This window comes from Meriones unguiculatus, chromosome 2 (genome assembly GCF_030254825.1).
Source record: "Meriones unguiculatus strain TT.TT164.6M chromosome 2, Bangor_MerUng_6.1, whole genome shotgun sequence".
Classification (NCBI taxonomy): domain Eukaryota; kingdom Metazoa; phylum Chordata; class Mammalia; order Rodentia; family Muridae; genus Meriones; species Meriones unguiculatus.
Window position 1 is genome coordinate 160913307 of NC_083350.1, and position 17548 is coordinate 160930854.

The window sequence follows — 17548 nt, forward strand, 5'->3', positions numbered from 1 at the left end:
GAGTACTGGGATTAAAGGCATGTGTCACCTTACCCTGCTAAGCTATGTTCTTAATATGCATATATGTTTCTTGGCATCCATCTAAAATAATGTGCTCTTAAACGCTCTGCTGTCCCTTGAGCTCATAACACATTTTAAAATAAAACTGGAACCCCACAACAGATCTAGAACACATTTGTGACCACTTGAGACTGTTACCTTATGAAAGCTTCTGAGCGAGCTTTGTGGAAAGTTTTGCTGCCATTTGATAAAGAGAGGCTGACTTGACTGAGCCAACGCGAGTAGGTAGCTACAGTGACTTAAATGGGGAAAATGCCAGATTTCTGTCAGATAGTGCAGCCTCTAGGTGCTCAAGTTCCTTACGGATAAAGGTCTGTATTTGTATGCAGGGAGTCACAATACCTACTGTAGCTTCTCAAAGGCCTTAGGTTAAAGGTGTGGTTCTTTGCCTCTGGAAGCTATCTGGATGTGGTGGGAACTGTGAGAGTTGGAGTCAAGAGAGAGGTCTTCCGGTCACTGAGAATACGGCCCTCCTCCCCCACCCTCTCCCTGACCCCGTGTGAGGTGAATGGCTAACTCCAGTGGAAATGCGCACTCCCAGCCAAATGTCATGACATGCCACCTCACCTCAGACTCAAATGGGTGCCACCACTGTCTCGTCTAACTTATAAGTCCAAAGAAACTCTTTTCTTCACGGGTTGCTATGTCAGACAAATGTGACAGCCACAGAAAGCAATCACAATGCTTACTGTAATGTTAATGTCAAGTAAATTCTTGTATTGCCTGGATGAAATGAAGAAAAAAAAAACTATATTGGTTTGGAGGCCATTTTTAATTTTTGTAACTGCTTTCCATCCACCCATCAATCAGATTTTTGTAACTGGTTGGCTAAACCTACTGACACAGAAGGCCGATAGAACCTAACTGGTCCCCATTCCAGCACTGAATTAAGAGTTAATTTTTACTGGCTCTTGTGGGAGCCTAACAAACTTCATGGAACACTTATCTAAGGGAGTCTCTACTGAGCGATAGAATTGAACAACTTAGGTACAAATGCAGGTGCATGGGCACTAAAGGGAGGAGACTGTGGGTTCGAGGTCAGTATCTAACTGCTAGGGATAAAGACTTTGAGGCTCAGAGTTTAAATATCTACCCCATTAGAGCCCAGTGCAGGTTTGATTGTTTTCAAGAGCCTTCTTTGGTCATCTGATAAACTGCCTCAGAAATCAAGAGCATGCCACAGCCTGGGAATAAAACCAGGTTCTGGAGCCTGTGGCTGTACAGAAAGACCCTGAAATCTGTTCATCCGGAGGCTCCTGGTATGTCTTAATCACCATAATCACTGAACGCACAGGACTTGCCTGCTTTCCTCCTGGAGAGTTGCAGGAAGAGATTGGCAGTAATAAGGGAGACTCTGCTGGCACACTGAGAGATTGCTGGGAAGAGGGAGGTGAGAACGGCACATTAGCAGGAGTGTGGGAGATGAATGTCAGGCCAAGCAGACATCAGCGCTCCGGTGGAAGGCGGGACTCTGCCAGGAGTTTGTTCTGAGCTGATCCTTTACGCTGCCACTCCGCAGGGACAGACACTGGCATTTTGCTGGAGGAGGTTAACTCCATTTTAGATGGAGTTAATGTGCCCTCTCCTCGCTTTGCCTTTGTCCTATTCTGTACACATCAAGTGTTTTCATAAAAATATGAACCCTTGTGTCACTATCGCACAGTCCTCACAGACAACTTCATGATAAAAACAAGAAGAGTGAAAATGCTTTCCCTAAAAGAAGGTTTAGCAGCTTTGAAACAGAGCCTAAGAGTTGGTGCAGTATGCTTTGTCGGTTTGCACAGGATCCCTCATTTTCACTGTTTCCTCCTTAACCTCCACCACAACTGACCAGCAGGCAGGAGGGAAACAGCTAAAGGTGGAGAGATAAACATGAAAGGGGATGAAATGTTCTGGGTGAGGCTGCGGTGTGGATCATCAGTGTCTGCGGTTTCCAGACACTGAGGGCCAGCATCTGGAAGGCATGGTCCTTAGCTCATGGTTGCGTTGGCAGCTCGTGCAGTCTGAGGGGGCTGGGTCCGTTGGAAGGAAGTTATGTCACTACCCTTCATTGTTTACTCTGCTTCTGGGCCACCATAAGGTGAACATCCTTGTGTATTTAGAATAAAATCATAAGCTAGAAAATATTTGAAAGAGGACATTTACAAAGCATATGACAAAGTTGACCAAAGTGATTCTATTTAGCACTGAGTGGCAGGCATCTAAACATGTTGGCTAATAATGCACTTTTCATCAGGAAACACTCCATCAACACAGGGAAAGAACCACCTTTTCTATCAGAAATTAACATTTTTAGAAAAAAGCAAATTAGTCATACTTGGTGAAGGAAATACCAAACACAGACATTATGTTTATCTGTGCATTCATTTTCCCTTTTTTGTACACAAGTATATAATTTTGAATCTGGTTCGAATGTTGGAAGAAAGCATATGATATTGGAGTGTTTTCTTTAATTTTTTAGTAAACAATGGTTTCAGTTGCTTCCGCATTCCATAAATGCTTTTATTTTGCTGTTCTTTGTGGCTACATGCAAGTCTATCTTGTGAATGTAACACCTTTTTCTTGGCCTCCTCATCTATCGATGGGCATTCAGTTTGGTTCCATTTCCAGTGTGTATGTGCAGGTATTTTTGTAGTGTGTTGACTTGAGGCCTTCTAAGCGGGCATAGTATAGTGGGTCATATGGGAGTTCTCTTTCCAACCATTTTATGAACTTCCACACTGAAATTCCTTAGTTGCTGCATGTTTTTACTGTCCTACCAGGGGTTAATTAGTGTTCCTCATTCCTAAAGCTTTTTTAATCTTTTTTTTTTCCTGTGAGATTGAATCTCAAAGGAGTCTTAATTTGAATTTACTCTATGGTAAGTGTGTTGAATACCTCTTCATATTTTTATTGAGCATTTATATTTCTTCTATTTAAGTACTGCCTCCATGGCTGTTTGTGCATTAATTGAGTGATTTGATTTTTACTGATAAACTTCTATAATTTTTTTTATCCTAGATATGGAACCCCCCATGGTTGTTGTTGTTATTAGCTCTTCTTTAAATGTTTGCAATAATTCAAAATTGAACCTGTCTGTTCTAGAGTCTTTTTTCATTATCACTGCTCTACTCTTTTTAAAAATTTATTTATTTATTTATTTATTTATTACAATTTGTTCACTTTGTGTCCCAACTATAGCCCCTTCCCTTATCCTCTTCCAATCCCACCCTCCCTCCCCCTTTTCCCATGCTCTTCCCCCAAGCCCACTGATAGGGGAAGTCCTCCTCCCTTTCCCTCTGACCCTAGCCTATCAGGTCTCATCAGGACTGGCTACACTGTCTTCCCCTATGACCTTGTAAGGCTGTTCCCCTCTCAGGAGGGGAGGTGATCAAAGAGCCAGCCACTGAGTTCATGTCAGAGACAGCCCCTGTTCCCATTACTATGTAACCCACTTGGATACTGAGCTGCCATGGGCTACATCTGTCAGGGGTTCTAGTTTATCTCCATGAATGGTCCTTGGTTGGAGTATCAGTCTCAGAAAAGACCCCTGAGCCCAGATTTTTTGGTTCTGTTGCTCTCCTTGTGGAGCTCCTGTCCCCTCAAGGTCTTTCTATCTCCCCCTTCTTTCACAAGATTCCCTGCACTCTGCCCAGACTTTGGCTATGAGTTTCAGCATCTGCTTCAATACCCTGCTAGATAGAGTCTTTCAGAGGCCCTCTGTGGTAGGCTTCTGTCCTGTTCCGTTTTCTCCCTCTTCTGATGTCCATCTTCTTTGCTTTTCTGAATGAGGATTGATCATCTTACCCAGGGTCCTCCTTCTTGATTAGCTTCTTTAGGTATACAGATTTTAGTATGTTTACCCTATATTATATGTCTAATATCTACTTATTAGTGAGTATATACCCTGTGTGTCTTTCTACTTCTGGGATACCTCACACAGGATGATCTTTTCTAGATCCCACCATTTGCCTACAAATTTCATGATTCCTTGTTTTTAATTGCTGAGTAGTGTTCCATTGTGTAAGTGTACCACAATTTATGTATATATTCTTCAGTTGAGGAACATCTAGGTTGTTTCCAGATTCTGGCTGTTACAAATAAAGCTGCTACCTACGAACGTGGTTGAGTAAATATCCTTGTTGTATATTGGAGCATATTTTGGATATAGGCCTAAGAGTGGTACAGCTGGATCTTGAAGTAGCATCATTCCTTTTTTTCTGAGAAAACACCAGATTGATTTCCAAAGTGGTTGAACAAGTTTACATTCCCACCAGCAAGAAAGGAGGATTCCTCTTTCTCCACATCCTCTCCAGGATGTGTTGTCATTTGAGTTTTTGATCTTAGCCATTCTGATGGGCATAAGGTGAAATCTCAGGGTCATTTTGATTTGCATTTCCCTGATTACTAAGGATGTTGAGCATTTCTTTAAGTGTTTCTCTGCCATTCAATATCCCTCTATTGAGAATTCTGTTTAGCTCTGTTCCCCATTTTTTAATTGGGTTACTTGATTTGTTTCTTTTTAACTTCTTGAGTTCTTTATATATTCTGGATATTAGTCCTCAGATAGAGGGTAGGTGAAGATCCTTTGCCAATCTGTAGGCTGTCATTTTGTTCTGATGACAGTGTCCTTTGCTTTACAGAAGCTTTTCAGTTTCATGGGGTCCCATTTATTGATTGTTGATTTTAGAGCCTGTGCTATTGGTGTTCTGTTCAGGAAGTTGTCTCCCGTGCCAATGAGATCAAGGTTCTTCCCCACTTTTTTTTTTTTTTCTAACAGGTTTACTGTGTCTGGTTTTATGTTGAGGTCTTTGATCCACTTTGATTTTATTTTTGTGCAGGGTGATGAATATGGATCTGTTTGCATTTTTCTACATGTAGATATCCAGTTAGACCAGCACCATTTGTTGAGGATGCTATTTTTCTCCATTGTGTGGTTTGGGCATCTGTGTCAAAAATCAGGTGTCCATACGTGTGTGGATTTTTTAAATGCCTACTGTGCTTGACTGCCTGGTTCTTTCTATAGTCCAGGTCATTCCCTATGTTGGCTTTATTTAATTTCTTAAGCCTTTAGTGTCTTAGCACTTTCTTCGAGCTGGTGTATATCTGGATCTCTTGGATGCTGACATTTAGTTAATTTTTCTTCCATATTGGTTTCTGAAGGCTGTGGCTCATCTGAAGTCTGAGTCTCTTTTGCAGGCACCTGTCACTCATTCTTTATCATCTCTTCCAGGTCACTTTGCTCATCTTTTTTTTCTGAATCTCTGCCTCAGTTGTAGGGTTTTTTTTTTTTTTTGCATATTTTTATTTGCTTTAAGAGATTTACTCCTTAGAGTCTGTCCACATCTTTTGAGGACACACGGGAACTCAAACCCTGGCTTCACTTAACCTGCTTTGCTTGCCAAATCTTATCTTGAGCTCCACCACATCCCCATGTCCCTACACAGAGCTGGCATTGACTATTAACAAAATTATCAGCACACTCATGATTTCGCCCCTGCTCCTTTCTTCTAGAATTCACATTCCAACTCTTTGTGATTCCTCTTGCTTGTGGAGTCACAAATGCAGTGATCCATCAGTGCTGCCCACAGGTTTTCCCTCCTGCTTTGCCGTAGTTCTATAGTCACCCTTAGGTGTTGATAGAATGGTGGGACCTTTCATAGGTGGGGCCAGTGAGAGGTGGTATATCATGGGTAGTACAATGCAAGATTGATGAGCCTCCATGACCACCACGGTGTGCCCCACAGGCCCAAGCATCCAGGAAATCTGCCATGGACTAAATCCTCAAAACCCGAGCCCAAATCAACCTTTTGTCTTCATAAGCTGATTATCACAAGCGTTTGATGCAGTACTGGATGGCTGACTGACAAACCTCTTTTGTAATATTATCTGGCAAAATTCTGCCTCCTCTGTCTTGTAACCAGGGATCCAGAGAGGGCTGAAGAAAGGCATGCAGCCATCTGGACTAGTTTCGCTCTGAAAGCATGATGATTCATTTTGAGGGAGTACATGTAGCTCCCACTTCTCTTCATGCTTAACGGTTTTCCTTCTTTCCCCAGACATGTAGCAAGACCACGAGACATGTTTCCTACTTTCTGAAGTAATAACCTCTTGTTTTCTCTTGCACCAGTAGAAGTGACTGTAAGAAGTCCACATGCATATTTCACTGTACCTGCCTCAGCATCCTGCATTTCACAATCCTCTGCTTCACTGTCTGTGTTCTCAATACCCTTTACAGCTCCTTGCTCATCTTCTCAAAATCTAAATTTTGAAATGTCAGAGAGTTCAAATCTCCAATTACTATTTTCTCCCTGCACTCACTTCTCACTTGTGAAATGACATCCAGGCTCACAGTTTTAAATACTGCATGTACGTTGATACCTGATATGGGGGTCCACATTTCTAATGTTATTTCAAGTTTAACATGAAAAGACTATATCTTGATCTCTCTTATGTCTCCAAGCCTTTCTCTGAGAATTGTCTCAAAGAGATGCCCCTTCCTGTACTCAGGTCTGGTATTCAGTCACCCTTGGCTTCTCTGTGTGGGATTCCATCTTATATCTATAATAGTCTACTAACAAATCCCAGTGGCTTCAATTTTATATCCTACCCAGTATTACCCCAGTATTAACCAGTGTCATGGTCTCCACTGTAATTTCTTTCTTTGCATGCTGCTTGCCATCTTCCTCCTTAGTGTATCCTCCATCCGCTTAGTTCCTTCTCAGTGCAAATGCCAGACTGGTTCTACTTTAGGTGGCCATATCATGTTGTCCCTCTGTTCATAATGCCCCGATAACTTTTCATCTCACTACGGAGTCACAGCCACCGTTCTGAAAGTGGGTCAAATCGCATGTGTATCATCCACTTTTGTCTAATATTGCCATCTACACTCTTCCATCACAAATTGTCCTGCTATTCAATCTCCCAAAGCTCCAGGCATGCCCAGGCATTGTTATCTTCATGCCCATCGTCCCCTCTTCTGAGAGTATTCTGCCCTCAGTTACACACATCACTTGATCCCCTCATTCTTCAGTGTTATAGTCTCATTTACCTTTGTCCATAGAGAGGTGTAATCTAATCTCTGTTACATGCTTTCTTTTTCTTACTCCACTGTGGCTTTCTTTGTGAATTATACAGTTCTTCCATTTTTAATATAACCATCATCTTGTTTGCTCAGGATTGTGCCTTTATTGTTTCTACAAATGAAGACAAAGACATTATCTGTTGTGCAAATTGCTATATTCCTAGAAGTTGACAGAATGAGGGGCAGGAGGTCCAGCTGTACTAAGCTGCTATTGAATGGCTGGAAAGATAGACTTTCACATTTGCCAACCACAGTTAATGCAAGCAGAACAGCTAGGACTGTGTAGAGAATGGTGAGGACATTGAGTTTATTGATTCTCAGCAGGAATACAGCTTAAGTGTGGGATGGACACATATCACCTGGGGAAATTAAGAGAGGGCTACCACAGAAATGACGGTGATGGTGGGATGCCCATTATACTAATGGTAATGGATTGTGCTTTGTGAAGTATTATATATACAGAATGTTTTTAATGTCTAACTTTGACTTTAGTCCTAAAGAGAATCTTAAACCAAGACTATATTCAGCCCCCCCCCCTTTTTTTCTGGTGAGAAAACCAAAGATGAACAGGTGGTGTCATTCGAAAGCTTTCTGAAACCTGCAATTAATGGAATAATACTTATGCTCATACACTATCTGCCCAAGGAAAACAGTCATGGATGCCCATAGACCAGAGAGTTCCAAAAAGAACATGACAAAATATGGTCAAAATAAATGGAAACTCAGGTAATGGGCCAGAGTTAGTATGTAATTGATAGTTCCTAGGAAATAACATTTAAATTCAGCCAGCTAACATCTTCTAAAGGTCATTCTAATACATTCTTCTTCCCTGTAACTTTACAGCACCTGTACATGCTGAGTCTATCCAGTGATCACTGATTGGAGCATGTGCATAGCAGTTCACAACAAAGATCTCCATGCTCTGAAGAAATAGCTTAAAATACTAGGAACGAAAGGCCTTCTAAGCCTTGACGTATGTGCTTATGAAGCTGCCCGCCAGGAAATGGTTGCTCTACCTTGCAGATGAATCAAGCGCTATAATTGGGACTGTGTTTATGTGAGGAGAAGCGAATGAATCTGGAGAAACTGAACAAGACAGCTCCCTGCTCTTTCTCCAAACAGTCCCAGGGCTGTCACACATACCTCCCTCTGTTTGGTGATTAATAGAGATCAGCAGGTTTTCACCTTTCATCTTTACCACAGCCCTGTGGGAATAAACTTTGAGAAGTCTTTCATGCATGCTTCTACAAATCTTAATCTATAATGAGAAAGATCTGAAACAAATGTGTACATGGGAGAATGGGAGAGCAGAACTAAAATGATATTGACTGTTTTTGTCATTTCATGCAGCTAATAGTGGTTGAGGAAGGATTTAATGTGTATCATCATGTCTTGGTACGTGAGCAATTCTCAAGCTGTCACAGTTGCCTTTGCCAGAGAATACATAGTTTCAGTGTCAGAGAGATAGCTCACAGGTGAAAAGCACTTGCTGTGCTTCCAAAGGACTGGAGTTTGGTTCCTAGCACCTGCGCCTAGCCGTTTACAATTACTTGTAACTGAAGCACTAGAGAACCAGTGCCCTCTTTTGGCCTCCAACAATACCTGCTCTTTAGAGCACACACACATAATAAAAAAAATAAGTTTTAAGACAGAAATGTATAGTATGCTGAAGAATTTAGAGTCTAGAGTCAGGCAGTATGTGTGATCATGGATAACTTACTTAATTTTACTAAGACTTGCCATTCTCATTTGTATAAAGCAGATCATTTATCTAAAATATATAATAATACTGAACATCAAGTAAGATGAGACACAAGTTCTCTGCACAGGCAACAGAGTGTGGTGTTTTACTTCCCCAAGTCGATGGCTTTTCTCTTTGTCTGTATTTTAAATTTTTAGCAGGACTTTATTTAGGCCTACCATAAAATCATATGTTTAATATAAGTTAAAACAAATGTATTGTTGATTGATAATTAAAATTACTTGCAAAGGTGAAAATGGACATGGACGTTGTCGTCAACGTTTAGGTCAGCTGTGTCACTTACTTGGGGGGTCCACAGAACTTTATGAGACCCTTTAAGGAGACAAGGAAATGGAATTACACATAGTATGCACTTCTATTCTGGCCAGTTTCTTAAAGTGCTTATCTCTCTCATGGATAATTAATAATGCCTCTCCTTTCACCTGCCCACATTAAAGGGAAGAAAGAACAACTTAACTACAGTCTTTAGCATGGTCGGCATTGCAGTGAGAATATTTGGACTGTGTTCTGGATGTTTGATACACTTAGGTAAAGAGGAAGGAGAAGGAAAAACCAACAAGGAAACAGTGATGTAATTTGATGTTGCAGTGATCTGGCCACTGAAGTGTGAGGCAAATAAAATGCTGATGTGCGAGGTCTCCCTGAGGAGTGGGTCTTTGACCACCAAATGAGATATTGTGGTACAATGGGGTAAGACAAGGAACATGTCTGGTACCGTGTAGATATCTGGCTAATGTTTAATGAAGCTTATAGAAAGGAAGCCTTTCCATAAAAAAAACTGTATTAAAATTCTACACATTACAAAATGAGATGTCAGGGGCATCCCTAGAGCAATGCAGACAATATTGTTTTTCTACTTCAAATATCTGGTGTTGTAATATTTGATGCGGAAAAACTGTGCTTTTATCAAATGAATTTCTTTTGAAAAACATGTGTGTGATCTCCAAATTTCTATCGTGGCAAACAGTGGCACAGCCTCCTTTAATATCCATGGGAGACTGGGTTTTCCTAGCATGTGTGACCTCTTGGATGCTTCTGTCCTTTTTATAAAAGGGGCAGCATCTGCATATTAACTGCACACATGATCCTTCAAATTAGTTCTGGATTATTTAGGACACCTAATACAATGTAAATGATCCACAACTAGTTAGAATTTTTAGGGGCAAGAATAAAAAAAGTTTGTACATATTCAGTGCATTTCGCAGAACATGTTTTATTTATTATTTTCATGTGAACCCCACCACAATCACACGTTTATAATAAATGTGGAGAAATGTTTGTTCTTGGATTAAAGGTGTGTGATAGGGTTCAACCACACCAAACAAGAAAGAGGGTTTTACAGTTCACAGTTTTGGGGTTCACAATGGGGTCAAATATCCTACAACAAATATTGTCACCATGCCTGCTTGTGTGAAGTGTTCTGGGTGCTGAAAGGCGTGGGTCTCAGAACTTACAAAAGCAGCAGATACCCTCCTACAAGGCTATAGAAACGCACATCCTGTCAGCGGTGAAACTTGTCTTCATAGAGTTTCAGATTTGGCAATATGGTAGTAGCATCATGCATTTTGCTGTTGTTTTAATTTTCCTTTTGTGCAGCTGTCAGTGAGAAATAGCCTGGCATTTTGCTTTGGATGCTTTAATGTTCTCCTGTGAGGAAGATATTTAGAAGCATCTGTGCATCTTCCTTGGCACAGAACTTTCTTCCAGGGTCATTGCTGCTCTGAGTGATGGGGAAGTTGCAAGCGTCCTTTACTGTTGTTTGTTAATTCATTTTCTGAGTTAATGCTTGGTATTTTTCGACACTGCACGCGAAGACTGAGTAATAAAATATTCAGGTTTCAATTCCATGTTTACATTTTTGCTGAGAGAGTTCTCCTTAACCCTAGGACCACATAACCATTTTTCCAAAAAATATGTTGCCTTTTGGTTTTAATATTTAAATATTTACTTCATATCAAATTTACTGTTATAAACTGAGTTAGAGGACTAATTTTGTTTGGGTGGAAAATTGCTTAAGTGTCATTTAATAAATGATCTGCTTATCCACAGGACTACCAAATGCCTATTCACATGCAAAGGTAGTATATGTAGTCCTCAGGGATCACTCTGACAGAATAGTTGTTCAGGCAATTCATATTTTTGCTATATTCTTGAAGTATATTTAATATGTAATATTTAGTCATTTTAGGTTATTCCTTTATATTAACTGTTTATCATTTCATCAGCTTCTAATATAAAAAAGATTCCATCAAAATGGTATGAAATAAATATGTTGTATGGAACTTGATCTTATGATGATTTTATGATTTTCCCCATATTTTATAGATTAGAAATGTTTATATTTTCCTTAGATTTTTTTTTTTGCTTAAACTCATTAATTTTTCATGTGTTTCGGTCACATTTTTTTCTCTATGAAATGCCTAAATGTTTAATTCTTTTTTCACTAAGAGATATCACAATATCAGGAGCAGAGTCATTCCCAGCAAAGAATGTGAAGAGCACAGTTGTTCCTTCCAATGTAATTACTACAAGACCCCTAAATGATTAAAAAAAAAAATGCTCTACACATTTGTGGAATAAAAGCATTGTAAGATCACTGGCAACTTAATTATCTCCTTTTATGTTCACAACAATGCTACGAGGTTATTTAGGCCCCATCTCCCAACTGTGCCTTAAAACCCATCAAGATAAATTTGGGCTTCCCAGGTCTGCAGCCTTCCACCGGACTGTGGTCTGCTTCCCATAGGTAGACCCCAAGACAGAAGGAGCTCTCTTGGCACTTAAAAACTCCTAACAGCTTCTCAGGTAGGGGTGGGATTTGGTTCCCACTTCTCTCCATGCTGAGATTTGGGTTGGCTTGGATTCCTATGGGGTGTGTGCACACCGACACAGCCACCTTGAGTTCATGTGTGCAGCTATATAGACTGTTTCCTGTATTCATACACCACCTGTGACCCCTCAGTTTTTCTCCCTCCTCTTCCTCAATGATCTCTGAACTTCGGGAGTGTGGCGGGGGAGAGGAGATGGGATATATAGTCTCGTTTAAGGCTGGGTATTTTGCTGTGTGTGGTTTTCTGTGCAGAGGCCAGTTGTTGGCCACCATCTACCGCCATCAGTTTTCCCCCATATTTGGATCTTATTCCAGGTAATGCGGTTTTACTTTTCTACTGGGTTTTAATTTTCTTTAACTCATTCATCATTGTTAAATATTTTGTCATTAGTAATTTCCATTCCAAAAACTCTCTGGATAGTATGTTCTGTTGTATGTATTGTTCATTTAGAGAAATGCATTGGCTTTTTCTATCAGAACATTGCATGAAAGGCAGATTTGCCTCATTCCCTTCTTACTATGTAGTTTTGACAGCTCAGGTTGTAGGGAGCAGCGTACGCTGCATACAGATCCAGTCAGCACATTAAGCAAGCCCCGCATTCATGATTTCCTTGTAGTGAGAATACCAAAATTCCCCCTTCTTTCCTCACTTTTTCCACAATGCTAGTGATTTAAATGCATTGTTGTTTTTTTATACGTTGGATTTTAGCAGGCATATCTAAGCCATTGTCATTTTTTTTTTAAATCACATCAGAGGTCTTGTCAATCCTCTATAAACTAGGAACCATCTTTGCTGTCTGCTTCATTTAACTTTTGATTTCTCTTTGTTTCTTTTACTTAGTGAGACATTTTATTTTATGAAGAAAACTGGCATTCGTATTTGTAGCTTTGAACATATGTGTCTCTAATAATCATAAGGATAGAACATTCTCTCAGTAGCGATAACTGCATTGTTTCTGAAACTCCAATTTTTTAGTTTCTTCTCTAAATGACACCTCTTTTATCAGTGCATTGCTATAAAAACCATCTGTTGAGTCTTCTGATTTTAATTCAGTAGGACTTAAGGCACTTTTTGCTGTTTGGGAATTTAATACTCGAGTAAAATGTGTTTTGATGAAATCCATATCCACTCCCTCCCCTCTAATTACTCCTACCTGGATCATGTGTTCTGTTGTAAACCCATTGAGTCTTGCCCATGTGTAAATAGTCCAACTTAGGAAATGATAGATAAAAAATAAAATACACATATGAACTAGGAGGAGATATATGATATTTTAATTTTCTAGCTTCTAAATGGCATATGTAGTTCCTTCAAATTATGACTGTTGGTCAAAAATCAGTTTTGATGATATTACTATTATTATACCACATTTCTTATATGCTGATCACTAGTTCACAATCAGTTTAAATTCTCTTTTGTTATCTCCATTGTGGACATCAGCAGAGAAGTGAATGCATGGATGTATGCATGCATATATTACATGTAAATATACTCACATGCTTTACCCTACCCCGCCTATTATAACTGTTCCTAGACCGAGGGTTCATTATATGTCAGATCAAACCAGGCTGGCCTTGAGCTCCCAGAGATCCACCTGCCTCTGCCTCCCTGAGTGCTGGAATTACAGGTGTGCACCATAACTCCCAGCTAAAAAATATATATTCTAATAAAAGATGTTTCTAAATTTGGATATAGAATCACACTGTCGATTTTTAAAATTCTGTGTGCCCGTGAAGTACATGGATGACTTCTGAGAACAGCTGACCTATGAGGGAATAGAGTCTCCGAGTGTGCAGATAACTCCAGGACTGCTGTATGATGTTAAAACAACTCCATTAGGAAATTTGCTATCTTTACAGTAAGACTTAGGGAAACATTCAGACTCTGCATGAGTGTTGGCCTGCAGGTATGTATGTGTACCACATGTGTTTCATGCTCACAGATGCCAGAAAAAGGCATTGGATCTCCTAGAACTGGAGTTACAGATGGTTGTGAGCCACCACATGAGTGCGGGGAACTGAGTCCAGGTCCTCTGCAAGGCCAGCCAGTGCTCTAACCACTGGGGAATCTCTCTAGCCCTAGGATCTTGGATTTTAAACCTTTTTGTTTATTTCTTGATTATCAAGCTACTATCTGTGGAAAAGAAAAGATTATCTGTTTGAGAAATAAGTTAGGAGTAAGGATGGCTTTTCAGCTAGTCCATGGCCGCCTACTTTAAGATTTAGGAAAAAGTCACAATTTATTTTACATACTGGTCGTAGTCCCCTCCCTTCTTTCTTCCTGGTTCCATCCTCCCTCCCTGTTTCCTCACTTACCCCCTCCCCTACTCCTCAGAGAAGGGGAGCCTAACCCCACCCACCCACACCAGCATATTAAGTCGCATCAGGACTGAGTGCATCCTCTTCCCCTGTGGCCCGGCAAGGCTGTCCCGCTAGGGGAAAGTAATCAAAAAGCAGAAAGCAGAGTCCGTGTCAGAGTCAGCCCCGGTTTCCCTTACTAGGAAGCCCATAGGACCAAGCAACCCATCGGCTACATCTGGGTCTAGGTCCAGTCCATGCATGGTCTTTGATTGGTGCTTCAGGCTCCACAGGCCCATGGGCTCTGGTAAGTTGGCTCTGTTGGTCTTCTTGTGGAGCTCCTGTCCCCTCTGGGCTCTTCTATCCCCTCCTCCACTCTTCTTTAAGACTCCCTGTGCTCTATACAATGTTTAGTTGTGGGTCTCTGCATCTGTTTCCATCAACTGCTGGGTGGAGCCACTCAGAGGACAGCTATGCTAGGCTCCCATCTGCAAACATCTCAGAATATCATTAATCATGTCAGGGGTTGGCTGTCTTCTATGGGGTGAGTCTTAGCAGCTTGGTCTAGTCATTGGTTGGACATTCCCTCAATCTCTGCTTTACTTTTGTCCCTGCCCATCTGGTAAGCAGGGTAAATTTTGGGTTGAAGTTTTTGTGGGTGGGTCGGTGTTCTCCTCTCCACTAGGAGTCATGCCTACTTAGAGGGTGTCCTCTTCAGTCTCCATGACCCCTGTTACTAGGAGTCTCATTTAGATAGTCAGCCTCATATCCTCCCAGGAACCTACCTTGTCATAGGTCTCTAGCTTGTCACAGAGAAGTCCCCGCCCCAGGCTTCTCTTCTCTCTGCAGGCCCCCTGTCTCCCCGACCCCACTCTCCCCAGAGCTTATATCAACCCTCATATCTCTCCATGCTCCCTCTCTTACCCGGTCGCCTCTCTTTAACCACTTCTTCTGTCTATTCTCTTTCCACTTCAGAGTGGGAATTAGGCATCCTCCATTGGGTCCTGAAAAGGGGATATTTTATTATATTGGATTAATTTTTTTTCGAAAAATTTTGTCATTTTTTAGGGGGAAAAAAGTCTGTTCTGCAAGGGAACATGACAAATGATTTATGATCCTTGCTCAGCACGGCTGCCCTGTTCTGTTTGAAATTCAGAAGCTTCAAGAAGTGAACATGCACCCACACCGCTGCTCTGCTCTCTCCCCAGGTGCCTCCCATTCTCCTTGATAAGCAGTTCTCCGAATTCACTCCAGACATCACACCTATCATCTTGGCTGCACATACAAACAATTATGAGATAATCAAACTTTTGGTCCAGAAAGGTGTCTCGGTGCCAAGACCCCACGAGGTCCGCTGTAACTGTGTTGAGTGTGTCTCCAGCTCGGACGTGGACAGCCTCAGGCACTCACGGTCCAGGCTCAACATCTACAAGGCTTTGGCCAGCCCCTCGCTCATCGCCCTGTCAAGTGAAGACCCTTTCCTCACGGCCTTTCAGTTAAGCTGGGAGCTGCAGGAACTAAGCAAGGTGGAGAATGAGTTCAAGTCGGAGTACGAGGAGCTGTCTAGACAGTGCAAACAATTTGCTAAGGACCTCCTAGATCAGACAAGGAGTTCCAGAGAGCTGGAAATCATTCTTAATTACCGTGATGACAATAGTCTGATCGAAGAACAGAGTGGAAATGATCTTGCGAGGCTAAAATTAGCCATTAAGTACCGTCAAAAAGAGGTGAGTGCTGCCAGATGCAATCCATCAATGAGATAGAATCGCATCACTGACAAACCAGCGCTACTTAGGATTAGTGTTACATTTAATAGCACTTTTATTCTCTTGTAAGTTGGTGGCATTTAACGCTGGCCGGATTCATAATTATCTCCACACTGAAGAATAGTGATAAGTGGTTCAATAATGGGAAGTTACTTTGGGCTTTTGTGTTTAAGCACCTACACTCACTTGTAATAAAATGGAAAGCTATCAAATTTAGGATTCCTCAGACCAGGTGGAGAATTTTGATCTACTTGTTTATAACTCTTGTCAGTCTAGACCCTAAAGGGTCACACAGCACTTGTTCGGTTTTCTCATTTACTTAATAAAACTGATTTTATAATGTTCACAAACATACATATTAGAATGTTTTCCTTACAAATTCATAGGAAGAGTAACACGTGCCGGTGGGTATAAGGAGTGCTAATTAATTATAAGCTATTATGCTTGAATGTGTTATTAGGAATTAATACAAGAAGAATCTTCTTCAACAATAATGAATCTATTAGAGCTTTCTCATGTTTGTTCACCTTCTTGATCTGTCAGGAATAGGAGGCTAAACAGTTAATTGTGGGAAATAGCTTTCCAATGAAATTTTGGTAGATTTTGATGTTTTCAATGAAAGAACCTAAACCACCCACATCTGGACCTACACTACCCACATCTTTACCTAGCCATCTGTACCTAGGCCACTTACATCTGTATCAGTCGAAATTTCTGTTTGTGTACAGTTTTCAAGAGATTGTGGAGGTTATTTTTGTCATTGTTTTTTTTTTAATCTCCATAAAATACTGGTTCTCTTTCACTCTTGAAATTAAATAATTACCTCTTCCCAAACAACATGGAGTAAAACTACGTCGTATGGAAATGATGGGTGTAGGATAAGAGGCTATTCAATTAAAAATTTTAATTAAGATTTCTTTTTATTTTATGCATATGACTGTTTGCCTGAATTTATACGCACCACATGCATGCAGTGCCTTGGAGAAGCCAGAAGGGGCAGTCAGAGCCTCAGAACTGGAGTTACAGGTGGTTGTGAGTGGCCATGTGGGTGCTCAGAACTGAGGACTCTATGAGAGGAGCCAGTGCTCTTAACTGCTGGGCCATCTCTCTAGCCTTGAGATGACTCTGTTTTAAAATGTCCAGCTGCTTTTTCACTGGGCATTGTCGGCACTGAATCAGTCTTGCTGCTTTTCTACTGCTATTTACTAAAGTTTTCAGATTCAGAATACCTGAACTCACTTTGTTTGTTTTTTCCTGTTGTCTGGTTCTCACGGCCCCTGAGACTACCTGAAGTCTCCCCTGAGAGGGATGGGAGCAATGGTTCTCTGCATCTTCTCTGACCCTAAAGCCACTGACTCTGTGCTGACTTGGTCCTCGGGGTTCTTACGTTTGAGAATCAAAGACCCATTGTATAAAAGAAACTAAAACAATTTTAATGTGCAGTAGACAAATGAAGTGACTGGAAAATGTACATGATCTAGAAAGTTCTAAATGCCGGAGTGACTTATTGTGCACAGTGTAGCTTATGGCCTGATGGGACTCCGATTTGGGGTCTTTTAGAAGCTCTTTTGTTAGCACAGCATCATGGTTGCCTTTCTTTGGTCTCCTCAGGGTTGGAATATTTGAAAGACTGGCTAATGATTGTCCAAGTCACTGTACAGTCTTGATTTTTCCCTTTATACTACGATTGTAATAAAATCACCCAGACGTTCAAACCACAAAATAAAAACCAAAGAGCCAGTCTGCTTGGCTCTTCTTAGCAGCCACAA

At 40.9% G+C, this 17548-nt stretch overlaps 1 protein-coding gene across 6 annotated transcripts in view; it reads left to right on the forward strand.

Moving 5' to 3' along the window:
• The window catches only part of Trpc4 (transient receptor potential cation channel subfamily C member 4), a 172756-nt gene that overhangs the window by 51526 nt on the left and 103682 nt on the right, over window positions 1-17548 (forward strand). For 5 of the 6 annotated variants that reach the window (XM_060378302.1, XM_060378301.1, XM_060378300.1 and 2 more), the window contains exon 3: window positions 15222-15740. The exons of the other annotated variant lie outside the window; for it this stretch is intronic. In XM_060378302.1, the coding sequence (XP_060234285.1) occupies window positions 15222-15740 (519 nt within the window). The remainder of the gene's footprint in view (window positions 1-15221; window positions 15741-17548) is intronic. 6 annotated transcript variants of the gene reach the window in all.